Source organism: Hordeum vulgare, chromosome 3H, assembly GCF_904849725.1.
Source record: "Hordeum vulgare subsp. vulgare chromosome 3H, MorexV3_pseudomolecules_assembly, whole genome shotgun sequence".
Classification (NCBI taxonomy): Eukaryota; Viridiplantae; Streptophyta; class Magnoliopsida; order Poales; family Poaceae; genus Hordeum; species Hordeum vulgare.
The window spans coordinates 389,743,246-389,761,818 of record NC_058520.1 but is presented as its reverse complement, the minus strand read 5'-3'; the positions used below and the strand labels follow the sequence as shown (position 1 = coordinate 389,761,818).

Genomic DNA, 18,573 nt, shown 5'->3' with positions numbered 1-18,573 from the left:
GAAACTTCTCGCACGGGCTCAAGTCCATCTCCGGCGGTGGCTCTTCCGTCGGCGTGGATTGGCGGATCCAGGGGAGCCGGTGCACCAGCTTGTCGGAAGAGGGCAGCAGCGCACCAGCGGCGCGATTCGTATCGAAGATTCGGTACAAAGTCGCACCCCAGAGCCGGCAAAGGACTGGGGGAACCGATGACGGCGCGGCGGCGGATGGGGATGGGGAAATGGCGCGGGTTGAAATGTCCCTCCAGCTAACCGCTTTCGTGCGATACCGGACACCGTATAGAGGAGGCGGAAACCTGTGTTTTCGCAGGTCGAGGAAGGGATTTTGCCGCGCCCCTTAATAAAATTACAGATCGAACGCGTTTGCGGGGCCTGGTCTGACAATATTTTCCGTCCCGATCTTTATTTTGATGATTATTTTGCAGGTCGGGGCATTATAGGGTCTTTTGGAGTTGCCTAGAGATTTTGTATCGTATAAAAAGCATGGCTGTCTCAAAACATGGGGCTGCTGCCACTGCATACAGCGAGATCTGATTACATGGCTGCAGCAGTGCGTGGAGACTGTTGATGGAGCAAGACTGCGCTTGGGACTACCCTTGGGACTGCGCTTGCCAGTTTTATAAAAATAGACAATTAAAGTTGGTCTAATTTTCTATTTTTACATGCATGCAGTTGCTTTAGGAATATACATGCATGCAGATCTGCACGACTTTTTTTGTAACTCATGGGGAAAATAGTTTGTGTTTTCTACGTTCACAAATCTTGTATGCATTCTATTGTTTTAAGTTAGATAGTAATTTCCTTTTCTGTGGTGCACAGTTTTGTTTGAGAGACCTTAGAGAGAAAGAGAGAGATACTCATGAGAAATTTTATGGGAGCGCCTGGGCCTCATTCGATTGAGAAGACAAATGGTCTCAGTCGGATGAGGTGGCGGCTGACGTAGACATCCGATGTTTCCCCAGCCCCGATCACCCCGGTCAGATCAAAAGAAAAAAAAAAACTGTGTGGGCTTTTCTGGGACAATGTTTCACAGCCCAATTTTTTTGTTTCCTTTTGTTTGTCTTGTGCGTTGTTTTGTCCTGGTTTGTTGGACTTTTTTGGGTTATGGGCTTTTCTGGTTGTTTGTCCTTGTTTGTGTGTTCTTTTGGGTCGTGGACAACTGTCTCTCGTGTCGTAAAGCAAAAAAAAGAACAAAAAGGAGAGAGGATAGGCTACACACAAAAAGAGAAGACAAAAGCTGCTCTACTTTTCTCCCTCTCCTCTTCCTCCCAGTTGATAGAGGAACCCTAAGACGCACCCCCTAATCAGTCTCCTCCCCACTCCCCACCCCTCCACGCCGCCACTCCCTCATCTTTCTCCTCGGACCACTCAAAACTGAGAAAAAAGAAAATTTGAAGAACTCTGAGAGCACAAAAGATAACTCATCATGGACCAAGGCAGAGATCCAAGAGCAGAGAACACTCACCAGGGTATGTGTTGATCCTCCCCCTCCTCCCAGATCTAATTCTCAAGTGTGTTGTTCTTCCCAGACCTAGGCTTGATTTCCATTTTGATGTGTTTGTTGGGTTCATCAAACCTTCTGCATGTTGATGCTGCAAAGAGAAAAACCCATAATTCAGATATTTCAAAAAGTACTGTAGCTAGCAATACAAAGCCTTCCCACTCATTTTGATGCTTGACAAAAAATGTGCAAAAAAAGAAACTGAACTACCATGCTGCCACACAGAGATATACCAAAAAACTGTTGGTAGTTACAATGTCCATGGCTAACAATTTTTTCCTTGCCTTGTAGCTATTTTTTATGCATATGGAACTTATTTATGCGGCTCTCAGGTTGGTATCCGTGAAACAAAAAAGTGATGGTTCTTATCAATCTGCATTGCATTTTTGTGCTTCGATTTTGCATACTAAAAATCTGAAAATTAAAAAAGCAGGGGGCGCAAATAAGCCACCAACAACAATGGTTATCTTCTGGTGCTTCCAATCAAGTCCCATCCCATGGAAATTCCTGGATACAACACCGAGTGTATGGTTTCAATTCAATGCATGGAAATGCTGAAAATAATGCAATGCCAACAACTTCTTTTGCTAACTACAATACTTTTGACAGCAAAGAGGTAAATTGTTGCTACAGACAAAGAAATGAAAATTTGTCTTTGGCTATGCTTTACCAGATATTTCAAAAACTTCTTATAAGTAAGTTGTTCTTCTTGAATGAAAGTGTGTCATATATTATTTTTTGTCTGTTTTGTTTAGATGAGCTTGCCTACAAACCTGGAATCAGACACTTTGAATGGCAAGTCCAATAAAATATCTTGTACACTCCAACAACCTGTAAGTTTTGAAACAAAAACAGGAAAATGATCTTAGGGCCGAAAATAAAGGATCATCATTACTAACTTTGGACAAAAAATGATGAAAATGCAGGTTAACACCATGTCACAAGAAGGGCATGTCTCATACATGCAGCTGCTCCTAGCTGCTGAACAAGAGGTACTGTACCATTTTTATGAAAAATTAGTGTATTTTCTATATATAGTAAAAACAAAAATAATATTGTATTACCTACACACAATAAAAAGAAACAACAACAACAAACAACAACAAACAACAGGCTATGTACGGATCCTCGCAATAACTAGCTAGTGTTTGATTTGCTTTTCAGGGAGCTATGTATGGATCCTCACAATCACAACAAGATCACCTTGTTCATACCGAGGTAGTTTTTCTGTTGCTTAAATGTTGTAATTGTTTTGCATTAAGAACAATTGTTGGGTTTTAGTCAGAGTAGAAAAATTACAAAATTATGTAACTGAACTGTATTTTTTTTAAATGCAGAATGATACATTCATGATAACTGGACGATATGGGAGATCACCACAACAATTGTCACAGGCAGAAACTGGTTTTCCAGCTCAACATTCATCTGAAGTTGATACACAAGAAGATCCAGAGCTTGAGCCGTTTATTGACAACCGTTTCAGAGAAAGCTTAAATGATTTGAACTAGGATATTGATATGCACATGGATGGAGAAGCAAACAAAAACTCCTTGATAATGTCAAGTGATAATGCTTCTGACAGTGATTTTGATGATTATCTTTCTCCGGCATTGATGGAAAGAATCTCTGACATGAGGGTTACAACTGTTGGAGAACATGACAATAGTGGTGCTGTTGCAATGGGTGAAGTTGAGAAACTGACACAAGAAGATATACTTATATTCCTTGAAAATGAAAGTATAGTTGCTGCTCAAACTTGTAGCCAAGAAGTTCGCAGCCACCATGTACCTCTTCTTGACATGGTCTTCGATACACAGGATGCTGCTTATGGATTTTACAATGAATACGCCTTAATTTGTGGATTTTCTGTGAAGAAGGCAGCGCGCTTTTGTGGTAAAAAAACAAGGTGGCACTGCGCCAACTCGGCTCATGTTCAAGTGCAATAGGTCACGGAAGATAATTGACGAAGAAGAACAAGAGAATAGGAGGAAGAAACGACGTCAGGCAAGGCAACAAAAGACTGGACAGGAGCCATACCACAATGCTAGAAAGAAAAAAGCAAACACCATTGATATAACTGATTGCAAACCTCAGCTCATTCTTGTAAAGAAGGACGGGAAGTGGGTGATAACAACCATAAACCTAGAACACAACCATGAACTCAGTCCTCCCACAGAAGTAAAATACCTCCGTTCTCACAATTACATGACAGAAGAGGAGAAACTCCTAATCCGAACATTCAATGCTGTCAAATTACCAACAAGGAAAATAATGGCGATCCTAAGTTTCTTGAGAGGAGGGAATACTCCTTATACCAAGAAGCATGTGAGCAATGTTAGGACAGCAATTGGCAAAGAGAGCAACCAAAATGATATGATGTAGGTGCTAATATTTTTCAGAAAGATGCAAGCTGAAGATCCTCAGTTTTACTATGCATTCAAGACAACAAAAGTCTCTGATGAAGATAGTAAAGTTTTGTGCATTTTCTGGGTTGATGGCTATTCTAGGAAAATGTATGAACTATATGGAGACTGCCTCAGCTTTGACACCACATTTAAAACAAACAGATACAACCTACCGTTTGCTCCTTTTGTTGGTATCACAGGACATGGTTAGAAGTGTTTGTTTGCTTGCTCTATCATTGAGAATGAAACAACAGACACCTTTCAGTGGTTGTTTGAGACGTTCTTGCATTGCATGGGAGGAAAATCTCCGCCCACAATTATCACAGATGAGGATGCTGCAATGAAGACATCTATCCCTTTAGTTTTTCCACATATCTGCCAGAGGTGCTGTTTGTCGCATATAAAAAAGAAGGCTGAGGAAAACTGTACCAGGACATTTGCAACACATAAAAACCTACATGATGATTTCAGCGATATTATACACAACTCTCTAACAGTGGCTGAGTTTGAGAAATTGTGGACAGACATGATACAGGGATACAACATTGGGCATGTCAAGTACTTCTTCCCCTTCATACACTCTACTGCACGTAGTGAAGGCACGAATGCCATTTTCAAGGACAACATCACATCAACTCACAATGTCATTAGCTTCCTACAAGAGTACCAGAAAATATCTGAAACTATCCAAGATAAAGAGAGGGAGCAAGACTCTATCACTAGAACAACTTCGCCAACATTCTGGGCACGAAGTGAACTTGAGTTGCAAGCTGCAAAAATGTACAACCGGAAAACATTTTACAGATTCGAAAAATAGATAAAGTTTAAGTTTGAACTTGCATGTTGAAGAGGTTGAGAGGAATGTGAGTTATGAAGTATACAAGACACCAATGCTTGCTGAAAAAGATTTCAGAACACGAAGATTCGTTGTGATTGTGGACATGCAGCAACAGGATTTCAGTTGTATCTGTGGAAAATTTCAGAAGGATGGCATTGTCTGCAGCCATGTTTTGAGGGTCCTTTCTCATCTGAACATGTCCACGCTTCCTGAAAATATTACATCGACAGGTGGAGGCCAAAAAATAGGAAGGACATACGAGACATTCATTTCAATGTCCCTTTGGAATTAACTGTTGGAAGTCAACACTTGAGGTATACCCTGCTCTCTAATAGGCTCAGTGACATGGCCTCTGATGGTGCATCAACAAATAGAAAATATCTCTATCTTGTGAAAGAAAGTGAAAGGGTGCAACAGAGGTTGGATGAGATGACTAAAGAAGATGAGCTTGCCGAGACAGAAAAAAGGAATGTTCACAAGGACACAACTGATTTTGAGGCAACACCGCATCCTGACGGTTATGGGAACAAACTTCAGGATCCTGATGTTGCGGTATCAAAGGGTCGTCCGCAAAAAGGCCGTTACAAAACTTTTATGGAAAACTTACAATCTAAGCAGAAAGTTACTTGCAGTCAGTGCGGAAAACATGATCATAATAGAAATACTTGTATGGAAACACTTGATGATGGAGGTGTCGCTCAAAAAGAAAAACGCAGCCAAAAACGTGTTCAAGGTTTCCCGTTAAAAAAAATCTTATTCTCTAACACCTTGTATGTAACTTGTTTTCCAATTTAATAAATTCTCTGGTGTAATTTTTTTGCAGTCTCAGCTGGGGAAACTAGACAGAAGGAAACATCTCACGCAAACCTGAAGAAGAAGGCGAGGAAAGAAAACTGAAAAAGTAGTTGCTATGAGTTGAAGAAGGCATTTGTTCAATTTTTTCTATTGTTCCTGCTAGGGGCTAGAAATGTAATTTTAGAAAATTGTGATTCTCTATAGATGATAGCACTTTCTCTATTTTATTTTCAACAGATTCGTGAAATGTTAAAAAAAATTCAGTTGAACTGAATTTAAAAAAATTCCATGGGTGATATGTGACATTAACCTTAACATTATTTTGTTGGTAAAGTTGTTATTTGTATATATGTTTTGCAACTTCATTCTGAGCATCAACAATTTTGAAATCCTGCACACACAAAAAAAACAGGGAAAATTGATAGAATAGAAAAAGAACACAAACATTAAAAATCTCGTTGAAAAAAGCTTTAGCACTATGATAAATCTGGAACAAAAAACAAACAAAACTGAAATTGAAATAGTTTGGTTTTCTGCCACCATTTTGTGTCTCGAGAAAATGATTCAATGTATCATAGTACACACGACTCCTATACATTTTCCATTCAACTTCAACAAAGATAGAATATTTAATACTCTTCCATGTACACTAGACAAAACATCCTGCTAAAAACTTTATGTGCAGCTTTCCTTCGTTTATCTTGAACATGTTGTTGTTGACTTTACTTTTGGATATGCCTTACCTACAGGAAGTACAAAAAGAGAAGTAGTTAGAAAACTCATATCAACTTGAAAGAAACAACTTTTTTTTACAGCTGGAAAAAAATGAACATTTAAAAAAAAGAGTAAAAAGTATACAATTTTCGATCATAAGTCCTTGACAAGTCTTTTCGCTTTATCCATTGTGTTGTGAGTGCTGAATAGTAGATCAACAGCAAGTCTGATGCGCGCATCTGGAACATATTTCGCCTGGAATACTGTCTGCATAGGGTTCCTTGCTCGATAAGTTTGCATCTTCATTAGTGTGAAAATTCCACAGGAATCGCTGTTCATATTTGGCAGCGGGGTATAAAAAAATAAGCATCAATTTCTCAATCGATTTTAAAAAACATTACAGAAAATGAGAAAAAATACAGCATCTCGACAAAAGGAGTCCGTGATTTACCTATCATCTTGCTTTGGTAATGCTGGATATGTTGTTTGAAATTGACTAAACCCCATGTTTCTTAAATGAGAATCGCACCATGTTTGGATAAAGTTGTCAATCTGTGAAAAAGAAGAATAGAATCTACTCAAAAACAACAAACAAAAATGAGTGGTGAACCAAAAATAGAAGAATATCATCTACTACATTATCTATGAAAAGGGAAAAGAAGCATAACCATCATGTCTTTTATGTTCTTGTGGAACATGTTGTTTTCTTCATACTTTGAGTCTAGGAAGATGAACATCCATGCTTTCAAGTCAACAAGGAAGACGAACCAATGTCTTTCGTGAAAACTAGGAAAAAATAGCTACAACAAACAAAAAGTAATAAATAAATAATTGATGGAATGCAAGAAACTATATTCACTAAGGAAACAATGGTAGAAAATGCATTGTACATACTTCATTGCTCAGCTCAAGTGGTCTTGCTTTCCCTGCTCCGATGAAGCTTTTTATAGCTTTGTCTTTGAAAGATAATCTCCCCTCTTCAGTCCTCCACTTTTCCAAAAAGTAATCATATTACAAGTATAAATAAAAGGTAAAAAAATATCTTCATAGTGAAAAATGATAGACAGTGCACTAAATAAAAAATATAGAGCAACTTACTGCTGCTGTACGGAAAAAGTAATGCCTGTGTGATGTCCTAGGATGGTTATCTCTGAACAATTTTCGACAGTATGCATTGATGACGTATGCCTCTACTCATCCTCCTGGTTTGAATGAATTACCAAGTTGTTCCATTGACACTATGCACCTATCAATCTCGATTGCCAGTTCGCTACATTTGACAAAAATAATTTAAACACAAAAAAATCAGTGCGAGGGAAAAAAACCTACTGTACATACTTGATATGTGCAAAAAAACAAAAAAAACAAAAAAAAACACATGTAAGTAACAAAAAAGAAGTGGGTGTTTCCCAGGTGAAAAGAGTGTCATAACCTTGTGTAGTAATCATTCTCGCTTAAGACCAAGATGTTCTTGTACAGTTTAACTTCATGTTCCATGATGGGCCCCTTGTCTTGCTGGTCATAAGGTGAGCACAAATATTTGCTTGGTTGTACTATCCTTTTAGGTGCTCTATTTTCTTTGCCACTAAAGTTGGTTGTACTACCTAACATGAGTTTCGTGTTGTAGTGATCATCTGAACTGTTCACTCCATTGTTGCAAGATTGTTTGCAAGATCTGTGGCTGAGGATTTGGACATCTGGCGAGGCCTGATATAAAATTCAACAAATAAACAAACATATGAATAACCTTGAGTTATATAATGTGTTTATTTTGTTTTGAAGTTAAGTTTATCTTGTAGATCAACACAAAAAAACATACTTACAGTGTTATCATCCAAGAATGTTATTGGGTTATTCTCTGTCCCATCTAAGTTGCATTCCAAGTTAGCTCCTTCGGGGAACAAAATCCTTCCTTTCAATGCAGACTTTGAGAAAAAACTCTGCATTATTACAACAAAAAGAAAACAAAAATGAAAAAATGTAACAACACTGAAAATACTGTCAAAGTGAATCCAAATCAAGAAATGAGCACACTAAAAACAAAAGAGAAAATTACTTTACTGCTTGGAGGTGTGGTAGTCGTTTTCTTGAAACTAGTGTTCCTATTCCTAGGAGAATAACATGTATGCGCCTCAACCCACCCATGATGAATATTTGCGTTTGGTGTTGTCTGACATCTCAGAAAGGTAAATTCAGCACCAAAGTGATAAAGAACAGTTAGCTTAAAAAATGCTCAGGAACAACGCGAGAAAAACTTCACCAAACAATTATTCCTCCATCGGGTGTTATTACAGTTAGTGGACGTGGAGAAAAGCATCTCCGTGCAACACTATTTGACTGTTGTGTACAATGTACAGACACCTGATCACATAAAACCAAAAAAAATTAGATAAAAAGTGAAAAAGGTCCGATTCCAAACCAATACAGTTTCAGTTATTTCAAAACAAAACCTCACTGCTCTTGATTTCTTTTGTTTCCTCATAGTTGCTTGTTTGTCCTTGTTCCTTGTTGTGCTGACCAATGCTTTTCTTCGCATTCTGAAATGTTGATGCAAAAAAATACAATTACTGTAGTGACTGTAGGTACAACTAGTAAAGCATAAAGGAAAACACAAAAAAAATGATCATTTGTATTCGTATCATTTGCACACCTCGATCTTCCTATTACAGTCCTCATCATTCATATGCAATGGACGCCATAGCTCACGCTCAGTTATTTCATTCCCACGGTCATCCCAGTTTTCAAATAATCATAGAGTTGGTGTGTCGTCATCATGAAAAAAGTACTTTTCCCTTGCTTTATCAAGGTAATTAGCCCAGGATTCTTCTTCATTCATCTCAAGATCATCTACAACATCTTTGTCTGTTTGAAAGATCCTTTGTGTCATCGTCAACTATATTTGAAAAAATGATGACCATCAGCTTAACTAAAAATAAAAAGTACCTGCAATCAATGTGACATTCATGTCGAAATCTATTTTGCTGCATGATCCCTTGTTTTCCTTGTTTTGTACCTGTCAAAAAGAATAAAATAAGATGGATGGTCTTATGATAAATGAGAAAATATTACAAAGGAAAAAGAAAAAGAAACATGTGTTCACAACAAAAAAGAAAAAACTAAAGAGTAAAAAACTTTTTACATGTTTTTTAGCTCGTGAAACCGTCAAAACTTGCTGCATTTTGTTTTCCACAATCTTCAGCATGAATATGAGGAAACACTACTGTGTTTTCTGCTTCCAACAAGTACATAAAACTAGAAGTGGTTGCTGCTCTTGTTTGCTTGATTTTGCCTTCTAGTGTTACTTCTTGTGTCTCATTTTGCCCTCCTTTCTTGTTACCTTGACTTTCTTCATTACCAATATTACCTTGATTCTAGAGGAAAATAGGTAGGTACAAAACAAAAAGATATTACAAAAATGTAAATCAAAAAGAAAAAAAGGAACATGTGAATTTTACGCTAAAAATTTACACAAGGATAAGATTAAGTAACTTACATATTTATCTTCTGACTTTGAACTCCCAATAACATCAAAACATTCTCCTTTGTTGCCTTGGAATTCGTCTTGGTCATGTTTTTTTTGGTCACATTCAATTGATGCAACTGATTGTTCACTGACTTGTTTCACCCTCTTACTCTTACGATTTACAGCTGTCCAAAATGAGAAAATGAAATGAGTACAAAAACTGTGCTAAAATGATTTACAAAAATAATTAACACTACTTAAAACACATAACTATTAAGAAAGAAGTCAGATACAAGTGTTGAGTTTGCTTAAAGGAAGATTACCCTCATCTTCAACACACACCCCATCTGAGTTTACTTTCATGGTAGATCCTGACCAGTGAAACTCGTCCGCTGAATTGTGGTTGTTGTCAGATGACTCCAGTTTTTCAGTTTTTTGTGAATCATCAGTTGCTGCTGTAACTAATTGAAGTGTCTTCAAAAGCAAATTCTTTGCTTTCATACGAGTGCTGACGTTTTCATCCCTCATATAGAACTGGAATGACGCAAAAATGTCTTCTTTGACCTGATGCATGGCAAGTCGACAAAAGGATTTAAAAAAGAGTAGATGAGACCAAAAAGAACAAATGATGTGAAAAAACTTCATAATTAGCATAACATTAAAAACCATGCTGAATTACAAAATTAACGGGAAACCTTCTCGGTAATGAAATTGCCAACTGTTCTGTCAATGGCAGCCCTTAAGTTTGAGTTTTTTGTTGTGCTCGCCCAACTGAATGATTCTTGAGCATAGCATGTTTCAGATTCATCTTTTATCTGCATGTGTGAACGCAAACAAAAAAAAATGAAAAAGCGAGAAACAAGAAGAGGAACAGAAAAATAGTAATAACATGAACAACAAAACAAACTTACTTTATTTGGTGTGTACATGCCATTTTCGTCTATGAACATATCAGTGAAATTTTTGACCATGCTGCCTTTCCATACACATATCCTTTGCATGACTGATGGTACTTGTATTGCTCCAAAATCGGTGAAGTCAAGGAAACGGACCTTGGAAGAAAAAATAGCATAGGTCAACTTCATTTTGATAAAAAAAAGGATAAACCAAAAACAGATAAAACAAACAAAAACTTGAAGTACAAAAGGTTAAAGGAGAGAGGAAAAATGGAAAATGTACCACTAGTTGGTATATGCAGCCGCCTAGTGTAAGTGACAAACGATTGTGCTTTGTCTTCTCTTTTTGGTATTTCCTAATAGATTGCAACAACCACATGTGAGTGAACTTGCACCAATTGAGGTATCTGATTTTCTTCACATCTATTAACGATCCCATGTACTTGGTGCTTGGCTTTGTGTTGGAGGTAGCACACAACACTATTGACAACACAACTATCATGAAACAACGAATAAACTGCTCGTCAGATATCTCTTCTCCTTGTATAATCTTGCTACCAAAAAATCTTATTGTTGGCACTTCTGATAGACCAAAAAATGCAAGGAACTCTGCTTTCCCCCCCATCATCTACCATGCTGATGTTGATCTCCCCTGATGGAATACCAAAAACATGAAGTACAACTTGGGCATTCAGTGGTATCCGCTTCTTGTTTATGATAATGTCTTCATCCTCAACAATGACATTGTCTGCTATCCACTACACAAACGGCCTTGGCACAAGGCAATCATCTAACTCCAACAGGTACCCGAACCCAGTAGACCTGATTAGATCCACCCTATTCTTGCTCTTGCAAATACTATTTGCAACCTCGGAGAAATATGGGACACTGCACCTGCTATAAGCTTTGCATATGTCATCGCCAAAATTATCGTGTGTAGTCGCTTCAGTAAGCCTTGGCCTCTACATACATGTAAAAATGGAAAATTAAAAAATTATTCTGCATACTACATCACCTAAAAAAGATGGTTGCAAAAAAAAGACAACATAGACAAACACAAAAGAAAGAAATGCTCATATATAGATGAATACACACAGGGGAAAAAAGAATAAACAGTTAAAAGGAAAATATAAAAAATAGAACATACCTTCAGATTCCTCTTTCGTACAGTACTCCGTCTTTGCTTCCTTTTAAAGCTCTTGACAATCTGATATTGACATCAATAAAGAACAAAATTGACATTGTGCAAAAACAGGACATATATAAAACAGATACTTATACACACAAAAAAACTCGGGGAAAAAAAGGATGTGAGGAGGGTTGCAGGACTTCACCAATCTTTTTACTCCAACACATAGTAGGTCGTTTGACACGTCAGTTTTAGTTAAGTCATCAGTCTCACGGTACTGCTCGCTTTCAGCACCCTGATTATCTTCATCATTCTTGAAACCCTGACTTGCATTTGTGCTGATTTTTCCTGTGGCAACTATTTGTTCCTCTGTTGGAAAAATGTGTCCCTTATTCTCTACAACATTTTGCCGAACGTCTGATTGCACTCTCGTAAGGCCCTGATCATGTTTTTTCAACACAAAAAATGATGATTAGTCTGTATAGAAGACAAAAAAAACTATAACTAGTGCTCAAATCTATATACAACCAACGAGTATTCAACAGAAAAAAATATAAAAGAAAAAGGGACGCCAAATTTTGTATAGCTGGTAAACCCAGCTGATTTTGTATTTTCCTATAAAGCTGGGTTGGGAAGTGAGTACTCTCATTTTTCTTTAAAAAAAATAAAACACTAGAAAAAACCACACAAGTCATTCATAGGAACAAAAGCATCCACACCATTAACTTCGCCGTGGAGGAAGAACACAATTCCAAACTTTTGAAGACCAAGCAGTTCAAAAAAATTATAATCAAAGAAAGTACAACATGAACTAAACTATAACACACCCCCACCCCTCGCGAGCACACATAGAATGCATCTTCAAGATTGAAATGTCTCACATGCCTTGCAATCTCAGAATCATCTCCCCTTCTCTGAAAATGTCTCACATGCTTTGCAACAATCAGTATTTTACTAAAACACATTCACAGAAGACTGTTAAAAAAAGCAAGTTGGCAAGCCGTGTAAGACTATTACAACATCACAGAACGCTGAAGCTTAGTCAAAACTGAAAAGAGCCACGACCTTAGTCAAAAACTGAATAAAAGGCAACACTCAGTATATACAAAAAACATGCATACTACTACCTTTACTCTTGTAAACATTGTACATACAATCACTAGTGACTGAGATTCAGAAAACAACAGATTAAAACAAACATTCCCTGCTCTTACTTTTGACTGTTTGTAAAATATACTACAAATAAGTAGTACTGAGAATCAGAAAACAAACAGATTAAAAATAGACATTGCCTGCTCTTACTTTTGACTGTTTGTGAAACATTGTTAATAGATAAATAACGAGGAAAAGAGTTTGACATACATGTGAAATTTGACACATCCGAAATACAGTTAGCACTACACTGTATTTTTATTGACAGAGAACAAAGAACTCCAAACAGAGACCTCCAAACAAAGAATTAGCACCCAGAGCTCCAAAAAGAGAATTCTGAAGATAGAACACAGAAAAACATCTTCAACACTGAGAACATCTTTCTATGTCTACAAAGTGCTCCTACTTTGACTCTTGTAAACATTCAGTTGTACATACAAAAAAGGACTACTACTGAGATTCAGAAAAAAATAGTTTGAAAAATACTCATTATAGCCTAAAGACATTCCTGCAACTGTGAGCTGCAACACATTTAAAAGGACTACTACTGAGGTTCTACTTACAGAACTCAGACCTGCAACTGTGATGAAATGGAGTGGGGATTTTGTACCCCACACACAACCTCATGCATACTTACAGAACTATTGGGCTCGATTCCACCCTGTCATAAATGCTACTGACCAAAATCACCAAAAAACATGAAACCCTAGAGCGCAATTTGAGGTGCTGGCTCCTCGATTTGGGACCCGGCAGCAAAGATGGAGTAGCGAGAGTACCTGCTGTTCTGGGCGAAAAGCAATGAAATGGAGTGGGGATTTTGTACCCCACACACAACCTCGTGCATACTTACAGAACTATTGGGCTCGATTCCACCCTCTCATACATGCTACTGACCAAAATCATCAAAAAACATGAAACCCTAGAGCGCAATTTGAGGTGCTTGCTCCTCGATTTGGGGCGGCTCGATTTGGGACCCGGCAGCAAGGATGGAGTAGGGAGAGCACCTGTTGTTCTGGGCGAAAAGTCGTTGGACCCTCGTCGTCGCCGCCTGGCATCTCGTCGCCGATGACCCTCGTCGCCGCAACCTTGGATGTCGTGGACCCCGTGCTAGAGCTTCCCTTGTCCCTCCCCTCTCTTCCTCCACCTCTCGGATTTGAAAACAGTAAGAGCACGCCACCGAACAGAATAAGCTGCGCCTTTCTTTGGAAAAGATACGTTAAACTAGGGTCCACCTGCTAGAGAGTTGATGTTAAAGAAAAAAATAAAAATATTTCTAAATGAAGGGCTGCCTGCCACAGACTTCAGTGTATATGTAAAAAAAGCGTTATGATTAATAGATATCAAAAAATATTATATAAGATCTTACTTGGAAAAAAATAAAACAACAAATTGTCAACAAAAGTCCTCAATTAAAAAGCACTAAAAAAATTGTGGCAAAAAAGAAAATTAATCTTGCACATTTGCGGTTGTGGTTGACTGTACTAGTACATTGAAAAAGAAAAAGAAAAAGATGGTTAGTTTGCGGCTGTGTTAGTTAGTTTGCAACTACCACATAGAAAAAAAACAAAAAGGATGCCCGCTTCGTTTTGTGATTGCGGTTGGGTGCGCTTGTTTGCAATTGTGTTCGTGCCACTACGATTGCAACTACTACACCAAAAAAATGAAAAAAGGGCAGGTTTCATTCTCACCTTACGTCTTAAAGTTGCGCTCGTGTTGGGTCGGTTGTAAACTACTAGCCTTGACACGAGTGTTTACAGCTGGGTATCACATATTGCAATTGCAACCCGTGTCGGTTAGATTGCAATTGCTACATACAAAAAAGAAAAGAAAAATGAAAAAAGGATGCCCTCCATCACCCCCGCCCCCTCGTTGTGGGGTTGCGGTTGGGTGTGCTTGGTTGCAATTCCAGTCGTGTCTGCTAGGTTGTTGTAGTAGCAACAAATGAAAAAGAAAAGAAAAAATGAAAAAGCATTTACGTTTGGGTTTTGCAGGTTGCAGTTGCAGCCTTGTCGGTTAGGTTGCAACTGCTACATACAAAAAAAGAAAAAGAAAAGAAAAAATGATGCCCTCCATCACCGCCCACCCCCCCCCTCGTTGGGGGTTACGGCTGGATGTGCTTGGTTGCAGTTGCAAGCATGTCTATTAGGTTGCAACTGCTATTACAATAAAAAATGAAAAAAATACGAAAAAATGTTACAGTTGGGTATCACATGTTGCAGTTGCAACCGCGTCGATTAGGTTGCAACTGCTACATACAAAAAAAGAATAAAAAATTAAAAAAGGATGCCCTCCATCACCCCCCCCCCCCCGGTTTGCGGGTTGCGGTTGGGTGTGCTTAGTTGCAGTTGCACGCGTGTCTGCTAGGTTGCAACTGCTACAACAACAAAAAAAGAAAAAGAAACAAGTTCCGTTCGCACCTTAGGTCTTGGAGTTGTGGTCATGTTGGGTCGGTTGCAGCTGCTACCCCTTGGCACAAAAGCATTTACATCTGGGTCGCAGGTTGCAGTTTTAGCCGTGTTGGTTAGGTTGCAACTGCTACATACAAAAAAGAAAAAATGATGCCCTCCATCACCGCCCCCCCCTCGTTGCGGGTTGCGGCTGGGTGTGCTTGGTTGCAGTTGCGAGCGTTTCTATTAGGTTGCAACTGCTAGTACAACAAAAAATGAAAAAGAAAACAAGTTCCGTTCGACTTTAGGTCTTGCGGGTTGCGATCGTGTTGGGTTGGTTGCAATTGCTACCCTTGACACAAAAGCATTTACATCTAGGTGTTGCAGGTTGCACTTGCAGCCGTGTCGGTTAGGGTTGCAACTGCTACATACAAGATCCCAAGAAAAAATGATGCCCTCACAAAAAATGATACCCTCGTTGCGGGTTGCGGTTGGGTCTGCTCGGTTGCAGTTGCATGCATGTCTATTAGGTTGCAACTGCTAGTACAATAAAAATGAAAAAAAACAGGTTTCGTTTCGCACCTTAGGTCTTAAAAAAGTTGCGTTCGTGTTGGGTCGGTTGCAACTACTAGCCTTGACACGAGCGTTTACAGCTAGGTATCAGATGTTGCAGTTGCAACCACATCGATTAGGTTGCAACTGCTACATAAAAAAACAAAAAAATGAAAAAAGGATGCCCTCCATCACCTCCCCTCCGTTTTGCGGGTTGCGGTTGGGTGTGCTTAGTTGCAGTTGCACGCGTGTCTGCTAGGTTGCAACTGCTACAACAACAAAAAAAGAAAAAAGAAACAGGTTCCGTTGGCACCTTAGGTCTTGCAGTTGCGGTCGTGTTGGGTCGGTTGCAGCTGCTATCCTTAGCACAAAAAGCATTTACATTTGGGTATCGCAGGTTGCAGTTGCAGCCGTGTCGGTTAGGTTGCAACTACTACATATAAAAAAAGAAAAAAGAAAAGAAAAATTGATGCCCTCCATCAACGCCTGCCCCCCTCGTTGCGGGTTGCGGCTAGGTGTGCTTGGTTGCAGTTGCAGGCGTGTCTATTAGCTTGCAACTGCTAGTACAATAAAAATGAAAAAAAAGGTTGCATTTTGCACCTTAGGTCTTAAAAAGTTGCGTTCATGTTGGGTCGGTTGCAACTACTAGCCTTGACACGAGTGTTTACAGCTGGGTATCACATGTTGCAGTTGCAACCGCATCGATTATGTTGCAACTGCTACATACACAAAAAAAGGATGTCCTCCATCACCCCCCCGGTTTGCGGGTTGCGGTTGGGTGTGCTTAGTTGCAGTTGCAGGAATGTCTGCTAGGTTGCAACTGTTACAACAACAAAAAAAAAACAGGTTCCGTTGGCACCTTAGGTCTTGCAGTTGCGGTCGTGTTGGGTCGGTTGCAGCTGCTATCTTTGGCACAAAAAGCATTTACATCTGGGTATCGCAGGTTGCAGTTGCAGCCGTGTCGGTTAGGATGCAACTACTACATACAAAAAAAATGATGCCCTCCATCACCCCCCCCGCATTGCGGGTTGCGGCTGGGTGTGCTAGGTTGCAGTTGTGGGTGTGTCTATTAGGTTGCAACTTGTACTACAACAAAAAAATCAAAAACAAAACAAGTTTCGTTCGACTTTAGGTCTTGCAGGTTGCGATCGTGTTGGGTTGGTTGCAACTGCTACCCTTGACACAAAAGCATTTACATCTAGGTATTGCAGGTTGCAGTTGCAACCGTGTCGGTTAGGGTTGCAACTGCTACATACAAGATCCCAAGAAAAAAATGATGCCCTCACAAAAAATGATACCCTCGTTGCGGGTTGCGGCTGGGTGTGCTTGGTTGCACTTGCATGCGTGTCTATTAGGTTGCAACTGCTAGTACAATAAAAATGAAAAAAAAACAAGTTCCGTTTCGCACCTTAGGTCTTAAAAAGTTGCGTTCGTGTTGGTTCGGTTGCAACTACTAGCCTTGACACGAGCGTTTACAGCTGGGTAACACATATTGCAGTTGCAACCGTATCGATTAGGTTGCAACTGCTACATATAAAAACAAAATAAAAAATGAAAAAGGATGCCCTCCATCACCCCCCCTCCGGTTTGCGTGTTGCGGTTGGGTGTGCTTAGTTGCAGTTGCAGGCGTGTCTGCTAGGTTGCAACTGCTACAAAAAAACAGGTTCCGTTCGCACCTTAGGTCTTGTAGTTGCGGACGTGTTGGGTCGGTTGCAGCTGCTACCCTTGGCACAAAAAGCATTTACATCTGGGTATTGCGGGTTGCAGTTGCAGCCGTGTCGGTTAGGTTGCAACTACTACATAAAAAACGCCCTCCATCACCCCCCTCGTTGCGGGGTTTGCGGCTGGGTGTGCTTCTTTGCAGTTGCAGTCGTGTCGTTGTGGTTGCGACTACGACAACAATTTTTTTTTTGAAAAAGCAGCTTCATTCACACCTTACATCTTGCAATTCTGGTCGTGTTGGGTCGGTTGCAAGTACTAGCCTTGGAACAAAAAAAACGTATAGTTGGGTATCATAGGTTGCAGTTGCAGCCATGTCAGTTAAGTTGCAACTGCTACAAAGTTGTGATTTTCCGATCATGTGCTTTTGCGACTTGTGATTGGAATTATGCCTACCGTGTTGCAGTTGGATACCCTCCATCATCCATTTGTTTTTTATGATCACACCTTGCACACTACAGTTGCGATTTGGTATGTTGGGTGTCCAGCTGTGACCGTGTCGGTCAGCTGCAACTACTACAAAGAAAGAAAAGTTGCGGAAGGGTGTGACGGGTCATTGTTGCTCTCGTGTTTTGGACGTTTCCGACTACAAATAGAAAATTACAAAAAAATACAAAAAAGCACATGATCGGAAAAAATCACATCGGCGTCAAAAACCCTCAATTAATAACATGATACACTTTAGAAAAAAGAAGTGGTTCCGCTTTTGAATATGAGTTGCAGTTGCGCTCGTCATTGGGGTGGTTGTAACTACAAAAAAATGAAACCAAACTACACTCGAACCAAAAAAATCCTCTCTAAAAATGTTTATTTTGGGCAGTTTAAACTACAAAAAAAATAACTAATAAAGAAAAATAAAAAGATTTTATCAGCGCCAAAAACAAAACAAAAATCCTTCGTCATCGCCTCAAGTATGGCGCCTCCCTTAATACTAAAAAAACATCAATCTGAAAAATGCGTTATACTGTGAGACAATAGAACAAAAAAACTTCCCAAAATTATTTTACAAAAAAATTAACTAAAAA

The 18,573-nt window shown here is 39.2% G+C and overlaps 2 protein-coding genes and 1 long non-coding RNA gene across 9 annotated transcripts; 1 reads left to right on the top strand and 2 right to left on the bottom strand.

The window, feature by feature from the left end:
* Positions 1–1,118: 1,118 nt before the first annotated feature.
* On the bottom strand, positions 1,119–2,356 carry LOC123443949. The gene is made up of 2 exons (XR_006630894.1): positions 2,272–2,356; positions 1,119–1,589 (listed from the first exon to the last, which is right to left on the bottom strand). It is a non-coding gene; the product is annotated as an uncharacterized LOC123443949 (long non-coding RNA).
* On the top strand, positions 1,383–5,763 carry LOC123443948. 2 transcript variants are annotated; one of them, XM_045120523.1, is made up of 8 exons: positions 1,383–1,466; positions 1,790–1,830; positions 1,932–2,114; positions 2,254–2,331; positions 2,425–2,490; positions 2,663–2,716; positions 2,836–5,474; positions 5,565–5,763. In XM_045120523.1, the coding sequence occupies exons 1-7, from the start codon at positions 1,424–1,426 to the stop codon at positions 3,004–3,006; spliced, it is 636 nt and encodes a 211-aa protein (XP_044976458.1). In that variant the 5' UTR covers positions 1,383–1,423; the 3' UTR covers positions 3,007–5,474; positions 5,565–5,763. The 2 variants fall into 2 exon arrangements, with proteins under 2 accessions (XP_044976458.1, XP_044976457.1); XM_045120522.1 differs by having other exon boundaries at positions 1,929–2,114.
* A 268-nt stretch (positions 5,764–6,031) lies between these two features.
* On the bottom strand, positions 6,032–14,076 carry LOC123443946. Of its 6 annotated transcripts, none has more exons than XM_045120515.1 (22): positions 13,895–14,076; positions 11,944–12,177; positions 11,757–11,816; positions 10,893–11,571; positions 10,625–10,765; positions 10,409–10,528; positions 10,037–10,277; positions 9,744–9,898; positions 9,390–9,621; positions 9,194–9,263; positions 8,901–9,112; positions 8,701–8,787; positions 8,511–8,611; positions 8,307–8,420; positions 8,074–8,190; positions 7,683–7,957; positions 7,349–7,520; positions 7,145–7,240; positions 6,919–7,050; positions 6,702–6,802; positions 6,395–6,581; positions 6,032–6,279 (listed from the first exon to the last, which is right to left on the bottom strand). In XM_045120515.1, exons 4-9 carry the CDS (start codon positions 11,235–11,237, stop codon positions 9,397–9,399), a joined length of 1,227 nt encoding a protein of 408 aa, XP_044976450.1. In that variant the 5' UTR covers positions 11,238–11,571; positions 11,757–11,816; positions 11,944–12,177; positions 13,895–14,076; the 3' UTR covers positions 6,032–6,279; positions 6,395–6,581; positions 6,702–6,802; positions 6,919–7,050; positions 7,145–7,240; positions 7,349–7,520; positions 7,683–7,957; positions 8,074–8,190; positions 8,307–8,420; positions 8,511–8,611; positions 8,701–8,787; positions 8,901–9,112; positions 9,194–9,263; positions 9,390–9,396. The 6 variants fall into 6 exon arrangements, with proteins under 6 accessions (XP_044976450.1, XP_044976454.1, XP_044976452.1 ...); XM_045120519.1 differs by having other exon boundaries at positions 7,145–7,235; XM_045120517.1 differs by having other exon boundaries at positions 8,706–8,787.
* Between the last annotated feature and the right edge of the window lie 4,497 nt (positions 14,077–18,573).